At 36.4% G+C, this 16,284-nt stretch overlaps 1 protein-coding gene across 23 annotated transcripts in view; it reads left to right on the top strand.

Annotated features, from left to right (window-relative positions):
* The window catches only part of SOX6 (SRY-box transcription factor 6), a 686,491-nt gene that overhangs the window by 545,984 nt on the left and 124,223 nt on the right, over nucleotides 1-16,284 (top strand). For 17 of the 23 annotated variants that reach the window (XM_082747252.1, XM_082747253.1, XM_082747260.1 and 14 more), the window contains one exon: nucleotides 10,528-10,651. In XM_082747252.1, the coding sequence (XP_082603378.1) occupies nucleotides 10,528-10,651 (124 nt within the window). The remainder of the gene's footprint in view (nucleotides 1-10,527; nucleotides 10,652-16,284) is intronic. The other 6 variants (XM_082747265.1, XM_082747262.1, XM_082747261.1 and 3 more) reach the window with 1 other exon arrangement.

The following is a 16,284-nucleotide window of genomic DNA, read 5'->3' as shown; positions in this document are numbered from 1 at the left end:
ACATTGTTTATTATTATTTTGGAAAACTATATTCTTGGCTCTTCCAGGGAGAAGAGCTTATCATCTCTGTCAGTAAGGATTACAATTGAGGATGATGAAATTATTAAAGAAGCTTAGAGACTTTTCTATTCTATAGAAGAGTCAGCATATATACTAGGAAGGCTCAGTCATTAAAAAATATTTTTAATTGAATTAATAAGTCAATTTTTGCATTCTCACATTAACTAGTGGACCTCAAAATCCGACCATGGCATGCCAGAAGAAAAGATTGCTGTGATGATGTATGTTTGAAAACAGATGCATATTTTTGTTGCTTCAATGAGGATTGCAAATGATAAAAGGACTTTGAATTGATTCAGAAAATTAAAAAATCAGAATTCTTGTGACTTAGTTTTTAAATAACAGAGAATGAAAATTCTTTAGTGCGTTTATATTACAAATATTTGTTGAGTCCCTACTCTGTGCAAGAAGGGGTCTTTTACTAAGACCTGGGGAGATACAAAGTCCCTGCCTTTAAGTTGTGCATAATTTTAACAAGACCTGTAGTCTAAGATGTAAACTTGCATTTCTGGAGGAGGAATTTAATAATTGAACTCTGGTCATTGCTAACAGTATAAGCTTGTGTAAAATACTTCAGGGGTAAAAGCCAGATTGCCTTCATTACAGGTCAAAAGTTTATGAAAGGTTTATATCTGAATTTGGTTGTTAAAAAGAAAGGAATGCCGCATTCTTCACAATGCTACCATATTTATATGGTATTTATACAAAATTTGAAAAAAATTAATTTCCATCTTAGCCAAACATTTTGATCATTGTGTATTTAATGGGGTTTCCATTTGAGAACAACAATCATTAGTCTCTAATATGTTTCGTACTCCTGTGGAAATAAGACAAGGTGGATAGGAAGCATTCATCTTCACTAGTCTTTGGAAATATCTAAAGTAATTGAATAGCTCAGTCTTCAGTGATGGCCTGGTGACCACTAACTGTGACTATTTGCATAATAGTCAACTCTTCACTTCTGTAGTGATAACTGTTTGTATCTGATTAAAATTAAGACTGTTTTAGTTCTCTTGACTTTTCTAGAAGTTGCAAAAATTGAGATTTGCTGTTCTGCTTTAACCAAACAAATGCACACATGGGGATAACAATATGCTGAGTTTATGCAGATTTTACAGCACGAATCTGAATAAAATACCCACTAATAGATCCTTAAGGAGTAATAAACACACATGAATTTTCCTTAGTTGCACTTTAAAGTGATTTTAACATACTACTAGACCTTAACAATAATATTTAATTGACAAGATTATGCATTTGTATGGATTGAAAAGGTGGTAGATATCTAATTCCAAATGAATCATAAATTTTACTTTTGCATAACATGTTTTATTAATTTCTCTATGGCCAGGATATTCTACTTCCCTCCTGGTGAGAGTTTCTTAAAACATAGTAAGATAATTTAAACACATTTAATTAACATTTATCATCCATTTTATAAAGTAATCTGACTTTTGTCCTCATAAATACTCTCAAAATTTTTCTAGGTTATAGGCCATAGGAAGGCTATGGAAAGATACCTAATGGGATTTTTGTTGTAATTTAGGTTTCTTTTTAAGCATACCTTTCTTTCCTCTGTTGACCCTGTTCCAAAGTAAGCTGACAAACTGGATGATTTGTACTACCATATTAAGTGAAAATAAACCTAACACCACTACCTGATAAAATAAGGCTATAGGTTTCTCTAAGGCACCTTTATATTCCCAGTGCCTACCTAGCACAGTACCATCAGATAGTGCTAGGTGCTTGATAAGTGGCTGCTGAATAGCTGATTAAAGACAGGGACCGTTGACTTCCTTTATGAAGTAGCATGTTTCTTGGGAGCCTAAGAGGTCAACTAATACATGTGGAGCTCTTTCTTTCAGAGAATAAGGGGAGAGATAAGTAAAAGATGCTAGGAATTATGATTTTGTTCGTGCTAAATCCATGTTCTCTTCTTTAAATTTTAGTATTTAAGCAGGAAGTGTACAAATGAGTGAAGCATTACATAATGACATTTGACTACTGATGATCCTGATAGATTAATGAGATATTTGCCCATTTTAGAAAATGCAATCGAGTGGGCATGTACAGTATGCTGAGAATAGAAAAAGAGGTGTTAATGCAAAGGACAAGATTGACTCTTTCAGGGCTATTAACATTTCTCTCAGAATAAGAACCTAAAGAAGATTTTTAAAACTTGGACTATTGACCTGATAGAAAGGACTCATTGTGCTCTTCTTCCTCTCAGTGATCATTTCTGTCCTGTGTAACCAAGGAAGGGACCTGGGAAAATGCTAGACTGTGATGTGGAGTTAAACAACTATCTTAAAGACCAACCTAGTAAAAGAATGCTTTGTTTGCATGTCTTTCTCTTGATAGTGAGCTTGGGGACATAGTGAAGCTGGGGGTAAGATATGTCTTTTCTATTTCTCCTGTGAATATTATAGATATTTTATTACCTACATTTAATAGTGTAAATGAGTGAAGACAACTGAAGTTGTCTACTGACAACTACTGAAGTTATTCTCTCTTTTTTCCTTAAATTAACTTCTTATTAAGGCATAATATACATAGAGAAAAGCATATATCATAAGTGTGAAGTTAGCTCTTCATTAAGGTTTAAACTAAAACATTAGAGTTTGAAAGAATAACGCCTGAGTTTTTAAAAGGTTATCTTTGAACTATAGTATCTTGAATTTCTTCTACCTTTCTAGGGTTTTTCTTGGCCCTTAGTGAGAATTTTGGAAAAGAGGGTGGTATTAGTATGTAAAGTTCATGGAAGTAATTGCTCTCTCTCTCTCTATATATATATATAAATATATATATTTGACAGAGATCACAAGTAGACAGAGAGGCAGGTAGAGAGAGAGAGAGGAAGGGAAGCAGGCTCCCCACTAAGCGGAGAGCCCCATGCGGGGCTCGATCCCAGGACCCTAAGACCATGACCTGAGCCGAAGGCAGAGGCTTTAATCCACTGAGCCACCCAGGCATCCCAGCAATTGCACTATATTAAAGATGAATGTTAGCAATGGTAACAAGGGGTTTTGTGTACTATCCTCATGGGACCTGAGAGAGAGAGAAAGAGAGAGAGAAACAGAGATGTAGGGGGAAGGAACAGAATATTTTGCCATCAACAAACAAACACACACACAAACAAAAACAAAGCTACATTTTTGTTCAATGTGTATCCATTGGAAGTTGGCGGGAAACATCTGGAAAGATGGGACTCTATGTTCTCAAATACTCTTTCTTGTCCCAGAATTGTTCCTGATGAAAGTTGACTTTTTCTCCTGCTAGAGCTAGCTAGATTCTCTATAAGCAAAGATTTGCTATCCTTTATTAGCTGTAGCAGCCCCAGAGATCTGCTAAATAAGACAAATGAAAAGCAAACAAGGTGATATCAAGGTTTATTTGAAGTCACTTTATTATTATTACTTTTGATAATAATAGAAGTCATTGATTGCATCCACTGATGTATGAATAGGTATACCATTAACTACTCTAGTATACTGATGCTCAGAAAACTGGTTCTTGGGTCTTATTAAGATGGTTCTCACACTGACTTTTTGACACAAAGTGACTACTGTACCTTCAGCCTTGTGATAATAGCTCTGGAGCATATGAAAATTTAAATGTCATAGGCCATTCAGGACACTCAATTTGTTTGGTGAAAGATAACTAACAAATTGACAATCAATGAATAAGCAGTAGGCCATATACAATATGAGGCCCCTTTGTGATCTTCCAACTATGGCCAACCAAAAGAAGTTCAATACGCCAACTATTGCATCATGCTTTTGAAGGCAGGGTGAAACACAGTCAGTGTTTTAGATAGATGTTAGCCAAAAATGGGTTAGAAAAGGGATTGTGTTAAGGCATAAATTTCATCCTGTCAATGAGATCCTTCCCCTCCTCACTCTTCAGAATTAACTGAGATCTGTGTACAGTTTGACATGTACTTTTTGGTACTAAGAAGACACCACCCTGACTTGGAAGGATTTTCAGGCAACCCTTCTGGGTCCTTTATTTCTTTCACTGTAGATACTGTGGCTTGTACAGTGGTAACACTTCATACCAATGACTCAGCTATTCTTTGCACTAAAGAACAGGGCCTTCACGAAATCCCCTCCATGTCCCCCTCTCCCTCTCGGATTGCTCTTTCTCACCCTGTCTGTTCTATCTCTGTCTCCCTTTCTCTGTCCTCATTTACAAACAGTGGAAACATTCCTTCCATCAGATCAAAGAAGCTTTTTTCCTATTAAACCACATAAGGAACAATTTACTAGAAATAAGCATTAAAATGATCTTGACTTGCTTACTGTTTTTAACTCAGTAATAGACATTAATATGCTCACGATTTTCAATACAAATACGTATTTCCCATCACCAAAAAAGTTAAATAATCTTCATGAAAGAGAAAATGAGTCCCCCTGAGTGTCACTCTGTTTGCATATTAGCGCATAGCCGGGTCTCTGCCAAGTTGCTCTCTGACTGACTGCTGCAGATGCTCTTTCTCAAGTATTCTGAGTCATATCTTTAGTACAAGTCTTCAGGGACAAACAATAGCACCTGTTCCTCACAAGATATCAGGCCAGTTAGCCCATTCATGTATCTTTAATGAAGCTCTGGGGCAGATGGCAAAAAATGGCATCATCAACAACTTAGCGCAGAGAAAACAAAGGGGATAAGTGTTGAGGCAACAATGCTGTTTTACGAATAGGAAGAAACAGAGCCAGAGTGTTTCACGTGCATCTGCTGCTGTCTTGATGGTCTGAAAGATGTGTGGAACACCAAGCAATTAAAATTTCTGGGCATGTGGCCTGTTTGATGAAGTATGTGTCCCCCCCACCCTCTCCAAAAGGGTAACACTTTGGTCAGGGATTGTGGAAGTTTAAAATTGATGGACAACTGTGCTCTGGTACACGCAGTTCATTTCTTTCATGACGCACTGACTAAGCTTCCTTCACCTATGAGGGAGTTCCTGGTTTCTTGTTACCCAGCCTGTTAGTGCTGACTTGCAAAGCAGTAAAAATAATGCAGCTTCGTGCTCAGAGCTGTATTTTTGGCCACATCAGATTTTCCTCTTTGTATTAACCACATCCGTTCTACCTATGGAATAATGAAAGGATCTTTGAATTTGTGCTAAGGGAAAGCTACGCTTTCAAGAAAAGAAGACGCTATTTGAAATTTTGATAACTTCTTGGAAAAAACATGTGGAGACTGGTCATTCTTTGATGGAATGAGGGGAATTCTATTAGTTTCTATTCTTTAGTAAAATATTGTTGGAAGTTGCTGTTTCCAATGTGACTGCCTTCCCTGGCCGGTCATCAGATAGGAAAATAGGATGATGGGAAGGAAGGGGAAAAGCAGGCTTATACTCTCCAGAGCAGGGTGGGGCTTTTCTGTATAATCACAGTTCTTTGTTTGCACTAAGCCCTGATACTCAGTGCAGTAAACTTAATTCACAACTTCCACAGAAGGAGAATATTTTAGATGCTTATGTGATTCTTGTATGGCTATCAAGCCCTCTTTCCTTATCTCTCCTCCCTTCCTTGTCCTTGCTTTCCATTCCTTACCACCTCCAATTAATTTTCTAATAAGTACAATAAATGGAAATCTATGAAAGGGGGAAGTTGTTGCTTTAATATAGGCTTCCTTCTCATATTATTTGCACTGGGCCATACTGGTCAGCTTTGTATTAAAGCTGGTAGTTGGAAGTATTCATAAACTCCCATTACCCTTGTGGGTTTTTAAGATACATAATTCTTTTAAAATAATATCACACTGGGGAAATCTGAATACGGTGGTTGGATTATCTCAATGTCAGGCCTCTGGTTGTGATACGGTACTACAGTTTTTTCAAGTTATTACCACTGAGGAGAGGGGACTCATGGGATCTTTCTAATCATTTGTTATAAATGCATATAAATTTACAATTATATTTATGAAACTTCCAGTCAATTGTTATTATAAAGAATTATATTCCTTATCTCATTTAGGTCTGTCTAGCAAAAGATGATTTGATGGTTCATATAATATGGCACTTAAAAGTATAGACTTCGAGCCTAACAAACCTGGACTTGAACATGGCTCTATTTGGTTGGCCGAGTTACTGAGCCTCTCGTGATTTTGTCTTCATTAGGTGAATGAGGAGAATAATAGTAAATATTTCATAGACTTTTGAGGATTACATGAGACAGATCATGTAAATCATTTTCTCAGTGCTTGATATATAGGAGATACTGGAAAATATTAGTGGCTGTGATGAAGAGGATGATTATCATCACCATCATCATCACTATTATTATGTCCGTAATTAGAGTTACAAGAGGAGCACTTCATCATCTTCCCTTGGCCTAGATTCTAATTGCTACTGGGTATCTTGGCTTGTCCTTAATAAGGGGCACTTTGATTTTTCACATCCTTGTTTTACTTAAAATAAGTTAAGGGCAATTTTTATCAATCAGAGCTAAATGATCACTGCTAATAGATGTATTATAATAAGTTATTGAAACTGATGACAGTAGATTTATGATCAAAATTTTCTGAGTACAAAATAAGAGAGAAGAAGGAATAAACTGAAACTGAGCAACATACTATCTGTACTCCAGCAATACAACTCTGAAATAGAAAGTCATTTTTCAGACTCCCAAAGAGCATGTATGTTCTCTTTTCTATCACTGAAGTCCATCTGATGTAGTGGAAAAAGCAGTGGTCAGAGAAATGAGCAGTTCTGGATTCCAGATCCAGGCCTGTCATAGGCACTGTGATCTTAGGCCACGTCTTTCAGTTTCTCTAGCTACCTGTTTCCCTATGTGTAAATTGTGAGGTTTGAGTTAGATTAGTGATTCTCAGAGAGCGGTCCCTGGATCAGCAGCACCAAGTTTACCTGGGTACTGGCCAGGAAAGTACCCTCTCAGATCCCACCTCGATCTACTGGTTTAGAGGCTCTGAGGGTAGGGCCTGCCAGTCTTTGTTTTAACAAGCCCTCTGGTAGAACTGGATACACACTGAAGTTTGAGAGTCACTGCCCTGGATTAAATTTTAGTGTAAATCTTAGATTGTTGGACCCAGCTCCCAGAGTTTCTGATTCATAGATCTGGGGTGGGTCTGAAAATTTGCTTTTATGACATTCTCCATCCTTGCTGATGTTACTGGTCATGTTCCACCCTTTGAAAACTACTAGGCCAGATCAACTCTAAGCTCTGTTCCCACTCTAATTTTATCCTCGCTATTGCTTTCACAATGTCTTCTGTCCCCCTTCTTACTTACTTTATCCCGCAACTTATTGAAACCGCCTCTGAATTCATGTTTAGCATTGAAAATTTCTAACATATCCTACTTTGCAGAGTGTGATGACTGGAAAAGAACTTCCCTAAATTCTTACAAGTGGCGTTAATATGAATCACCTACAGCTCTTCAGCATTGAAGGCGACCCTAGATGGTTCACTTAGTTATCTCATGTACACAGCTAGTTACAAAAGAAATATCTTCAGACACCAAAGTTCAGGAATCAAGATTCGATGCTTCATTGCCATTGATCTCTTTATGTTGTCTCATGTTCTGAAGAGCTTGGGCATCAGTGTAGAAGTAAAATTGTGTTTTCTTCCCAAGATTCTATGTAATGAATAGTAGTAAAGTTCCCAAATTCCATCTTCACATGATCCTTGTAGCCTTATCTCTTCTTTTTCATGGTTTTCTAGATACTTGGAATGGGATAATGCTCTGTGAGGCCTGGTTTCTGCTAAAAACATGACAAGTCTCTGCCTGTCAAACTGAATTATTTTGCTGGTTCATGTTTTCTTTTTCAAAGTAGAATTATGGGGAAGAGCCACTATTTCTTGCTCTTTTTTTTTTCTTTTCAGTAATTTGATGATTTTCTAGAACTGCATATGCAAACTATTGTAAGAAAAAAGCAAGGCTCTAACATTTCCTGAGCGCCTGTTCTTTGCCAGTCACTGTGCCACAAGTGTTACTTTTTGGTCTGTTTAATCCTCACAATAACCGCATAAGGTAGTATCATTAGCTTTTACATGAAGCAATAGGCTCAGACTACAGAAAGGTTAGGTAACTGTTCATGATCACATGGCCAAGGAAAAGGCAGTGTATAGATTTAAGCTCCGAGATGTTTGACAGCAAAACCTTTGTAGACATGGTAGATTCTGGACAGATGTGTGATGAACGAATGAATAAAGGAATGACTACATCATTATTATCTTCCTAATGCTGAGTTTGCAAAGCAATGGAATCATAAAGTGGAACAGACTCTGGAGGTCATTATCTAGTCAGGGTTTTAGTTATGTTACCCTCTGAAGTATTTCCACCCTATGGGTACACAGCCTTTCCTTGACCACCTCTGGGGAAATGACACACAGGACCTCTTTAATCAGAGTGCTTGTTGAATAACTCATTTTTAGAAAGTTGTTCTTTACATTTAGATCCCCTAAAATCTTTTTCTTCTGTGTCTTGTTCCGCCCTTGTTAACCGCTCAGACTTAATCTGCTTCTTTTGCCGCACGAAGACAACCTTGTATCTTCTCTCTTCCAAGCTAAATAGCCCCCATTTTTTCAGCTACTTCTCAAGATCCATAGCATGGAAGAATAACTTAATCATTGTTCATTAAAAAGAAGGAAAGAATAAATAAATACAATGCCTAGACTTCTCACTTTCTTGTTCACCTTTAGAGCATGAGGCGTCTGTGCTGTTCTAGGTCCATGCTAGGAACCATATTTCTAGAAGTAAATGAAACGATTTCCTTTGATCTACTCTTGCACTGAACAGCAGTCCCCTACAAGAAAGACTGTTTTGTTTTCTGACATAGAACAGTGCCCTCCTCTTTGGCATCTCAGGTTTGCATCAGGTCACAGCAAGCTGGAGTTGAACAGCAAACCTAGTGCTTTTCTTCAGGGTTAAAGGCAAGACCCGGGCACGAGGGGATCAGCTCCAATTCACGCAGGCTAAGTTTGTACTCTCACGTACAAAACTCGGGCTTACCTCAGCTAAAATGGTAGAAATAGCTGCCCAAAGCTAGTTTCTTTCACGCCCCACTGGCAAGGTAGTAATTGCACAAAGACCTTTTTATTATAAGTTGATTTTCCTGAGAAATGAATTCAGAAAAATACTGTAAAGTGTTTATTTTTTGCTTGCCCTTTATTAACCCACATCTTAGGGCTTTCCCTAGAGAAAAACTGTTGGTAAATGAAACCTCTTAGACCTACACAGAAGCATTTTTGCACCATGTCCCTGGCTGTGGAGGGAACAGGGACAGGACAAGGCAAGTTGGCGCTATTTAAACAGGGTCATCGGCCAGTATATGGAATTTTGCCTAAAGAGAAATTTTAAGAATTTAAATGGGGGAAGGGTTTGGGGTTGGTAGAATTATTGGTAAATGTTTATATCTTAAACAGGATATAAGGCAGTTTTTTTTTTTTTTTTTTAATATGAGCAAAGAGCCCAAAGACCCAGTTTGAACTTAAAAATCACTTCTGTGAGGACATCCTAGTTTTGATCTTTAAAGAACAAAAGCCCTGTAGTTCAGCCTATAAAATCATGCACTAAAAGCCAGGACAAAACCTCCCTGTGATGCTCTCCTGGAATCAGGGTAGCATGCATCGAGTAAAAAAGGGAAAGCTAGGGAATTAAAATGTGATTTCACAGGCATGATTTTGTCATAGCTCTTATTTTCTTTATCTAGAATACAAATACTGATATAGAGTGAAGATTTTCTATTTTGCATTTCTGTGCTCTTTGATACATTTATTGAGGTCAAATGAAATTTGATATAGTAGGATTTATTATGAAATGCTCTCTGAATACAACTCCGTAATTACTGAGCCACATGGTAGTACATAAAGCTGTAAAACCGCTAAGCCAGACAAGCAATTTATATGTTACATCGAGGTGTGTATGGCAAAGAATATTAGTTTAATTGGGAGCCAAGATGTAGTAGCCCTAAATCTGAGGAGCTATATGTTTAACATAATGTGGCAAGGCTTTGAAATAAGACACCTAAACTGGGGAGATGCCGCTTTGGGAATATATAACAATTAGACATTATTTTCTGACCAAGGATACTAAATCCTGTTTCCCAAATAAAAGGCAGTATGCAAAGCAGGTGAAAGGGCAAAACCTTTCAATATTGCACCGTGTACGCAGCAAACTTATTTCTTCCGGTTGTTTTGTTTTTTTTTTTTTTTAAAAAAAAAGAAGGAAAAAAGAACACAGTCAAGAGAAAAGAAAAGCATTCACCAGGATTTGGTGGAAGCAGGGATGAGGCAAATTCGCAATGAGGTTATGTCCTTGGAGTGCTAATGTGATCTAAGAACAGGGACTTGGTAACTTTCACCCGTTTTCTCAGGGAGCAGATCTGGAATGAGGTCGGAAGTGGGTGGCTGTTTGGGTACTAGCACAGCGGCAGGAGTGAAAAACAAATACTTCTTGGCACACATTTGCTCTCTGTCTGATCATAGGCTCTCTTCTGTTTAGCAGGTTCAGGGTCACATGCCTCCGCTCATGATCCCAATTTTTCCACATGACCAGCGGACCCTGGCAGCAGCCGCTGCCGCCCAGCAGGGCTTCCTCTTCCCCCCTGGAATAACATACAAACCAGGTAAGTAGAAGGAATTTAACATTCTTTTGGAAATGCTCAGATCCCCATGTTTTTGCTTAGTAGTCACAACAAACACAGGAGCATACAAAGGAACTATGAATAAAAAGATCATAAAAGCTGATTTTCACATAAAATTCGAATTGGGACTTTAATTGGGAAGGGGGCACATTCAGAAACTCATTGGTTGCTAAAAACTTTTGTATTCTCTTTTTTCACTTGGTTTGTTCTGAATTCACAGATAGAATGCTACTTTCCCTGGGAAGGACAGGTTTTTGTCAGCTCTCTCTCATACCTTCACTGTCAATAATTGTCTTTGGTTAAAGACCCTTCCTCCTCCTCCTGGGAGCTTTTGTGCTCTGGGACAGTAGTCACACAAACTATCAAATGTTACTGTTGTTTGTTGTCTGGTTTCTCCTGGAAGAAAAGTTAAAACAGGACTGATTTAATTAGCTCGCTGCTAATAGGTAAGCTACCTTTGGATTTGAGTGTAAATAATGAAGCATTCAGTAGTATTTTTCTCATTCATCTTTGAACCTCAAAAACAGGTCACATAACCTTGCAGTGAAATATGTTTTGAGATGATTTAGCAAATGTTATGATTTTTCTTTATTCCTCTGAGTTTACTGGACTCCTGGGGAATTCAATTAGGGACATAATGGTTTGAAGTTTCTTTCAGAGCCTCCTTGTAAACAGGGCTTTAAATGTTTAAAGATATGTTGCCAAAGGAATCCAATGTAAGAAGATAGTCAAGTAAATAAAGTCAACCTTAATTTCATTTGTGCATTCTTTGTAAGTGACCTCAGCTCAGAAGTAGTGACCTTGTTCTACTCATTAATAATTTCCGTGTCAAGTTCTTTTTAACATATTAACCTGATTATATTAACCACCAAATCCGAGTACAACAAATCTGAGTGCAGCGGGTTCGTGTAGAGGGTTTATAAAGTGAACAAAGGCCTTTTAATGTGCTTAAAGTAATAATAAAATCTAAATCACTTTACTGAAATCCTCAGTAAGGAAGCTTACTATGTAGCATAAAAACAAACCTAGTGATTTTTAACATCATTTTAATTGTTTATTGCTATCAATTACTCTTTTGCAATTGCTAGATGTCCACCTTTCTTGTGAGAAAAGGTAGGATGCCTGTCAGAACTCACAGGTTACAAGAAATAGAGATATTAAGGAATTGGTTCATTTTAAGGACTGACTTTGAAAATTCTTCAGATGCAAATTAGTCAGGTCTGGTTTTACCAAAGATTTTGGTATACCTGAATAAAACAAAATTTTATTGTTTAACCTGTCAGATTTTGATTTTTCTAGAGCCGGATTTTTAGAGCAAGGTATATTCCCTATAAAATTGGCACCCATATTAAGGACAGGAATATATTTTGTCAGAGACTATGTTTCTGTCAGTGCAGTGGTTCAGTCCTTCCCTGATCTCTCTAAGCAGTTCTGAACTATTTCTCCATCTCGACTTCCTCTGGAACATTGATGTAAGCTCAATTTACTTGTTTACCCTGAGTCCGAGTTGTCATCCCTCTATCAGTCTTAGAAACTTTTTCATCTGTAGAAACCCTTTCTTCAGTTTCAGTGCTTCTAAAATTTAAAACGCTTCACATTTAAAAATTAGGGATGAGCCTTATTTTCCACTGCACGTAACAGTGACATAGTTGACCTGTTACCTAATTTTGTTAAAACAATAATGCCATTTTTCATGGGGAAATGTATTGTTATATAGTTAATGAATTTGGATCACTTCTAAAAGAATTCTTCTCACATGGCACTGAAGAGACCGTAGTAAGTAACTAAGGAGAATATGGAGACTAGAAGACTGGTACCCATACGTGTTATCTCTGTCGGACAACATATGTGCAGCAGACAGTAGTGTTCAGGGATAGCAGGATTATGTGTGATTATGGCGGCTAAAACCTGTTGGTTAAAGCATGACAAGGATCTGGGCATGTAGGACAATTTTTAATCATAAGGCTGATAAAATAAGTTATTTTCTGGTGGCCCCTAAGTTACATCAGAGGATTTTTATTAAACAGAATTCTAAATTCTTAATATTTTGGCTGATCCAGGTTTTACAGTATATCAAATCATATTTTAAAAGATTAAAATTATTTATTCTTATGCAGTTTGCAGAGAAATTACATACTTGGGTGACTTAATCTATGTGGTGTTTCTGTCCTTCACATGAACTGGGGGAGTAGAATCAATCGTGTTGGACTGGAGTCTGGACTAGGAAAAATTTTTTGCTCCAAACTGATCTGAGATAATTTCATTTGAAATACATGTGAAATGATGATTAAATTTTCAGAAGGGAGTAGTTCTGTCACATATAAAAGATGTGAAGTGGTGGTATAACCTTATATTTTGGTCCCTTGGACAAGAGGATGAGCGATTGCAATTTTGATCTTTATTAATTACAAAATAAATGGCTCTCTCTGCTCTTTTCCACCTTCCCATAACCTGAAACAATCCCGTAGTGTTTGTGCCTTCAGCTGATTGAATAATTGTCTTGATTTCTAGAAAGCATGGGCTATCTGAGGAAGATGTTCATGTCAAAGTTGACTGTTTCTGAATCAATGATTAGGACAGTCTGAACAAATATACTTAGGGCTATGTTCCTTCTTCCCTTCAGATAATTTTACACATTGCTCTGGGCATATCAGGGTCCTGGTGTGCAGTGAACACCAAACAAGTATTCCCACTTTGGTGGGTTGCTGAGAAGCCATATGACCTAGGGATTGTGCAGTTTCAGGGGGACTATCTATCAGATTAATATCTGTAGACATAGCTTTATTGAGTTTTAACTCTTTTTTTTTTTTTTTTTTAAACTGACTCTTTAATTAGACAGATCGTTCTAGGCAGGGCCCAGAACATACACCACAAAAGTTTGGTAGCTTAGTGCTCTTTCAGATCATGAAACAGAGATGCAGCAATCCGGGTCAAGAAAAATGTGTTTAAGCACCTATGTTTAAGAAAATTGAAAGAGTAAGCCTCTTTCATAGCTGGCAGTGTCTATGTAAAACAGGATTGAATTGGCTATAAAATAAAAATAATGGATAACCTCTTTCATGTGCCAGGGATGGTGCAGCTGACCCATGGACTGAGTATAGTTCGGATTTTTTAAATTGCTGCTGGAGTAGTCCCCTTGGCTTCCTTGGGGATTCTGGGAATAGGATCTCTGCCTGCCCCTGGCTTTCCACCCACTTGTTATTATAATATAATAACTAAAGTCTCCTGAATAAGTTGCTCTGTGCCAAATACTGTGCTAAATATTTTACATGGATTATTTTATGTAATTCTTACTTGAACATGTCATTTAGCCTTGCTGAGCCTCACATTTTTGTCCTCTAAAAAATATGCCTACTGCCTGGTGTGAGTGCGAAGATTAAATTTGTTACAATATATGTAAGTTCTTTGAAAATTCTAAGGCACTAGGTTTAGGGGTAAAGTCTGACCGTGAAACTATAAATTTAACAATATTAAACTACACCCTTATCTATTAGAAATGTCCAAAAACTGAGCATTGGACTGAGATATATTATCCCTCTGCCTGAAAACAAAAATAATTTTTACAAGTACACCTAGTGCTTCTTTTATTAAAAAATTCTGGTGAAATATACATAGCATAATACCCAATATTTTAAATATTTATAAAAGTGCAATTCAGTGACATTAATACATTTGCAATGTTGTGTAAGCATCACTACTATTTATACCCAAAACTCTTAATCATCTACAATGGAAACTTTGTGTCCATTAAATGATAATTCTCCCTATCCCCTAGTAATCTCTATTCTACTATCTTTCTCTATGAATTTGCCTATTCTAGATATTTCCTGTAAGTGAAAGTAAGATCATACATGTTTTTCTATGTCTAGCATATTTCACTAAGCATAATGTTTTCAAGGTCCATCCATATTGCAATATATATCCAAAATTCATTCTTTTTATGGCTGAATAATATCCCCTTGTATATGTATGTCAATATCTATATATATATATATGTATGTGTGTGTCTCTTCATATATATATATATATATTATATATAATATATTATGTGGATAGGCAGTTTGTTTATCCATTCATCTGTTGATAGACACTTGGGTTGTTTCCACATTTTGGTTATTATGAATAATGCTGCTGTGAATATTGATATACAAATATTCGTTTGAGTCCTTGCTTTCAGTTCTTTAGGATATTTGTGTAAGAGCAGAATTGTTGGGTCATATGGTAGCTGTGTGTAACTTTCAGAGAAACTGCCAAACTGTTTTCTACAGAGGTTCTGCCTTTTATCCTCCCACCGGTAATCTAAGTGTTCCAGTCTCTTCACATCCTCACCAATACCTGTTACTTTCCAACTTCTTCAAAGAAATTATAGCCATCCTGGTAGATGTGAACTAGTATCTCCTTGTGGTTTTGATTTTCATTTCCCTAATGATTTCCCTAATGATTAATCATTTGGGGCATTTTTCATGCACTTATTGGAAATTTGTATATATTTCTTGGAGAAAGTATTTTGCTTAGTTTTTTTTTTTTTATTAGTATGTTCAGTTTTTAATTAAGCTGTTTTTTGTTATTGAGTTTCAAGAGTTCTTTATATATTCTAGATACTAATCCCTTATCAGATATATGATTTGCAAATATTTCCTTCTGTTCTTAGGTTGCCTTTTCACTTACTCGATAGTGTCTTTTGATGCACAAAAGTTTTTAATTTTGAAGCACTCCAATTTATATTTTTTTTCTTTTGGCTTGTGCTTTTGTTATCCTATCCATGCAACTGTTGCCATATACAAAGATTTACTCCTGTGTTTTCTTCTTAGAGTTTTATAGTGTTAGTACTTAAGTTTAGGTCTTTGATCCATTTAGTTAATTTTTATATGTTATTTATTCTTTTCTTTTGCATGTGCATATCCAGTTTTCCCAGCACCAATTGTTGAAAAGATATTCTCTCCTCACTGAATATTCCTGGCTCCTGCGCCCAAAATCAATCTACCATATATGTAAGGGCTTTTTTTCTGGGCCCTCTATTCTGTTGCTTTGCTCTGTATATCCGTTCTTATGCCAGTATCATACTATTTTAATTACTAAAACTTTGTAGTAAATTTTAAAGTCAGAAATTATAAGTCTTCCAAATTTATTCTTTTCAAGATTGTTTTGGCTATTGGGGTCCCTTGCAATTCAATATAAGTTTGAGGATTGGGTTTTTCATTTTTGTGATAAAGACTTTTGGAATCTTGATAGATATTTCACTGAATCTGTTGATTGCTTTAGATAGTATTGATATCTTAACAATGTTAAGTCTTCCTGTTGATGAACATTTCCATTCATTTAGGTCTTACAAAAAATTTTTCAGCAATGTTATGTAGTTTTCAGTGTACAGGTCTTTCACCTCTTTGGCTCGATTTATTCCTAAGTATGTAATTATTTTAGATGCTATTATAAATAGAAATGCTTTCTTAATTTTCTTTTGGAATATTCATTGCTGGTATATAGAAAAACAAAGGATTTGTGTGTGTTAATTTTACTAGATTGCCAGCTTTTGCTAAATTTGTTTATTAGCTCTAGTAGCTTTCTTGTGGATTCCTTGGAATTTTCTGTATGTAGGATCATGTGATGTACAAATA

The sequence above is a fragment of the Mustela nivalis genome (assembly GCF_964662115.1).
Source record: "Mustela nivalis genome assembly, chromosome: 9".
Classification (NCBI taxonomy): Eukaryota; Metazoa; Chordata; class Mammalia; order Carnivora; family Mustelidae; genus Mustela; species Mustela nivalis.
The sequence above is the reverse complement of the archived record's forward strand: the minus strand, read 5'-3'. Positions and strand labels throughout refer to the sequence as shown.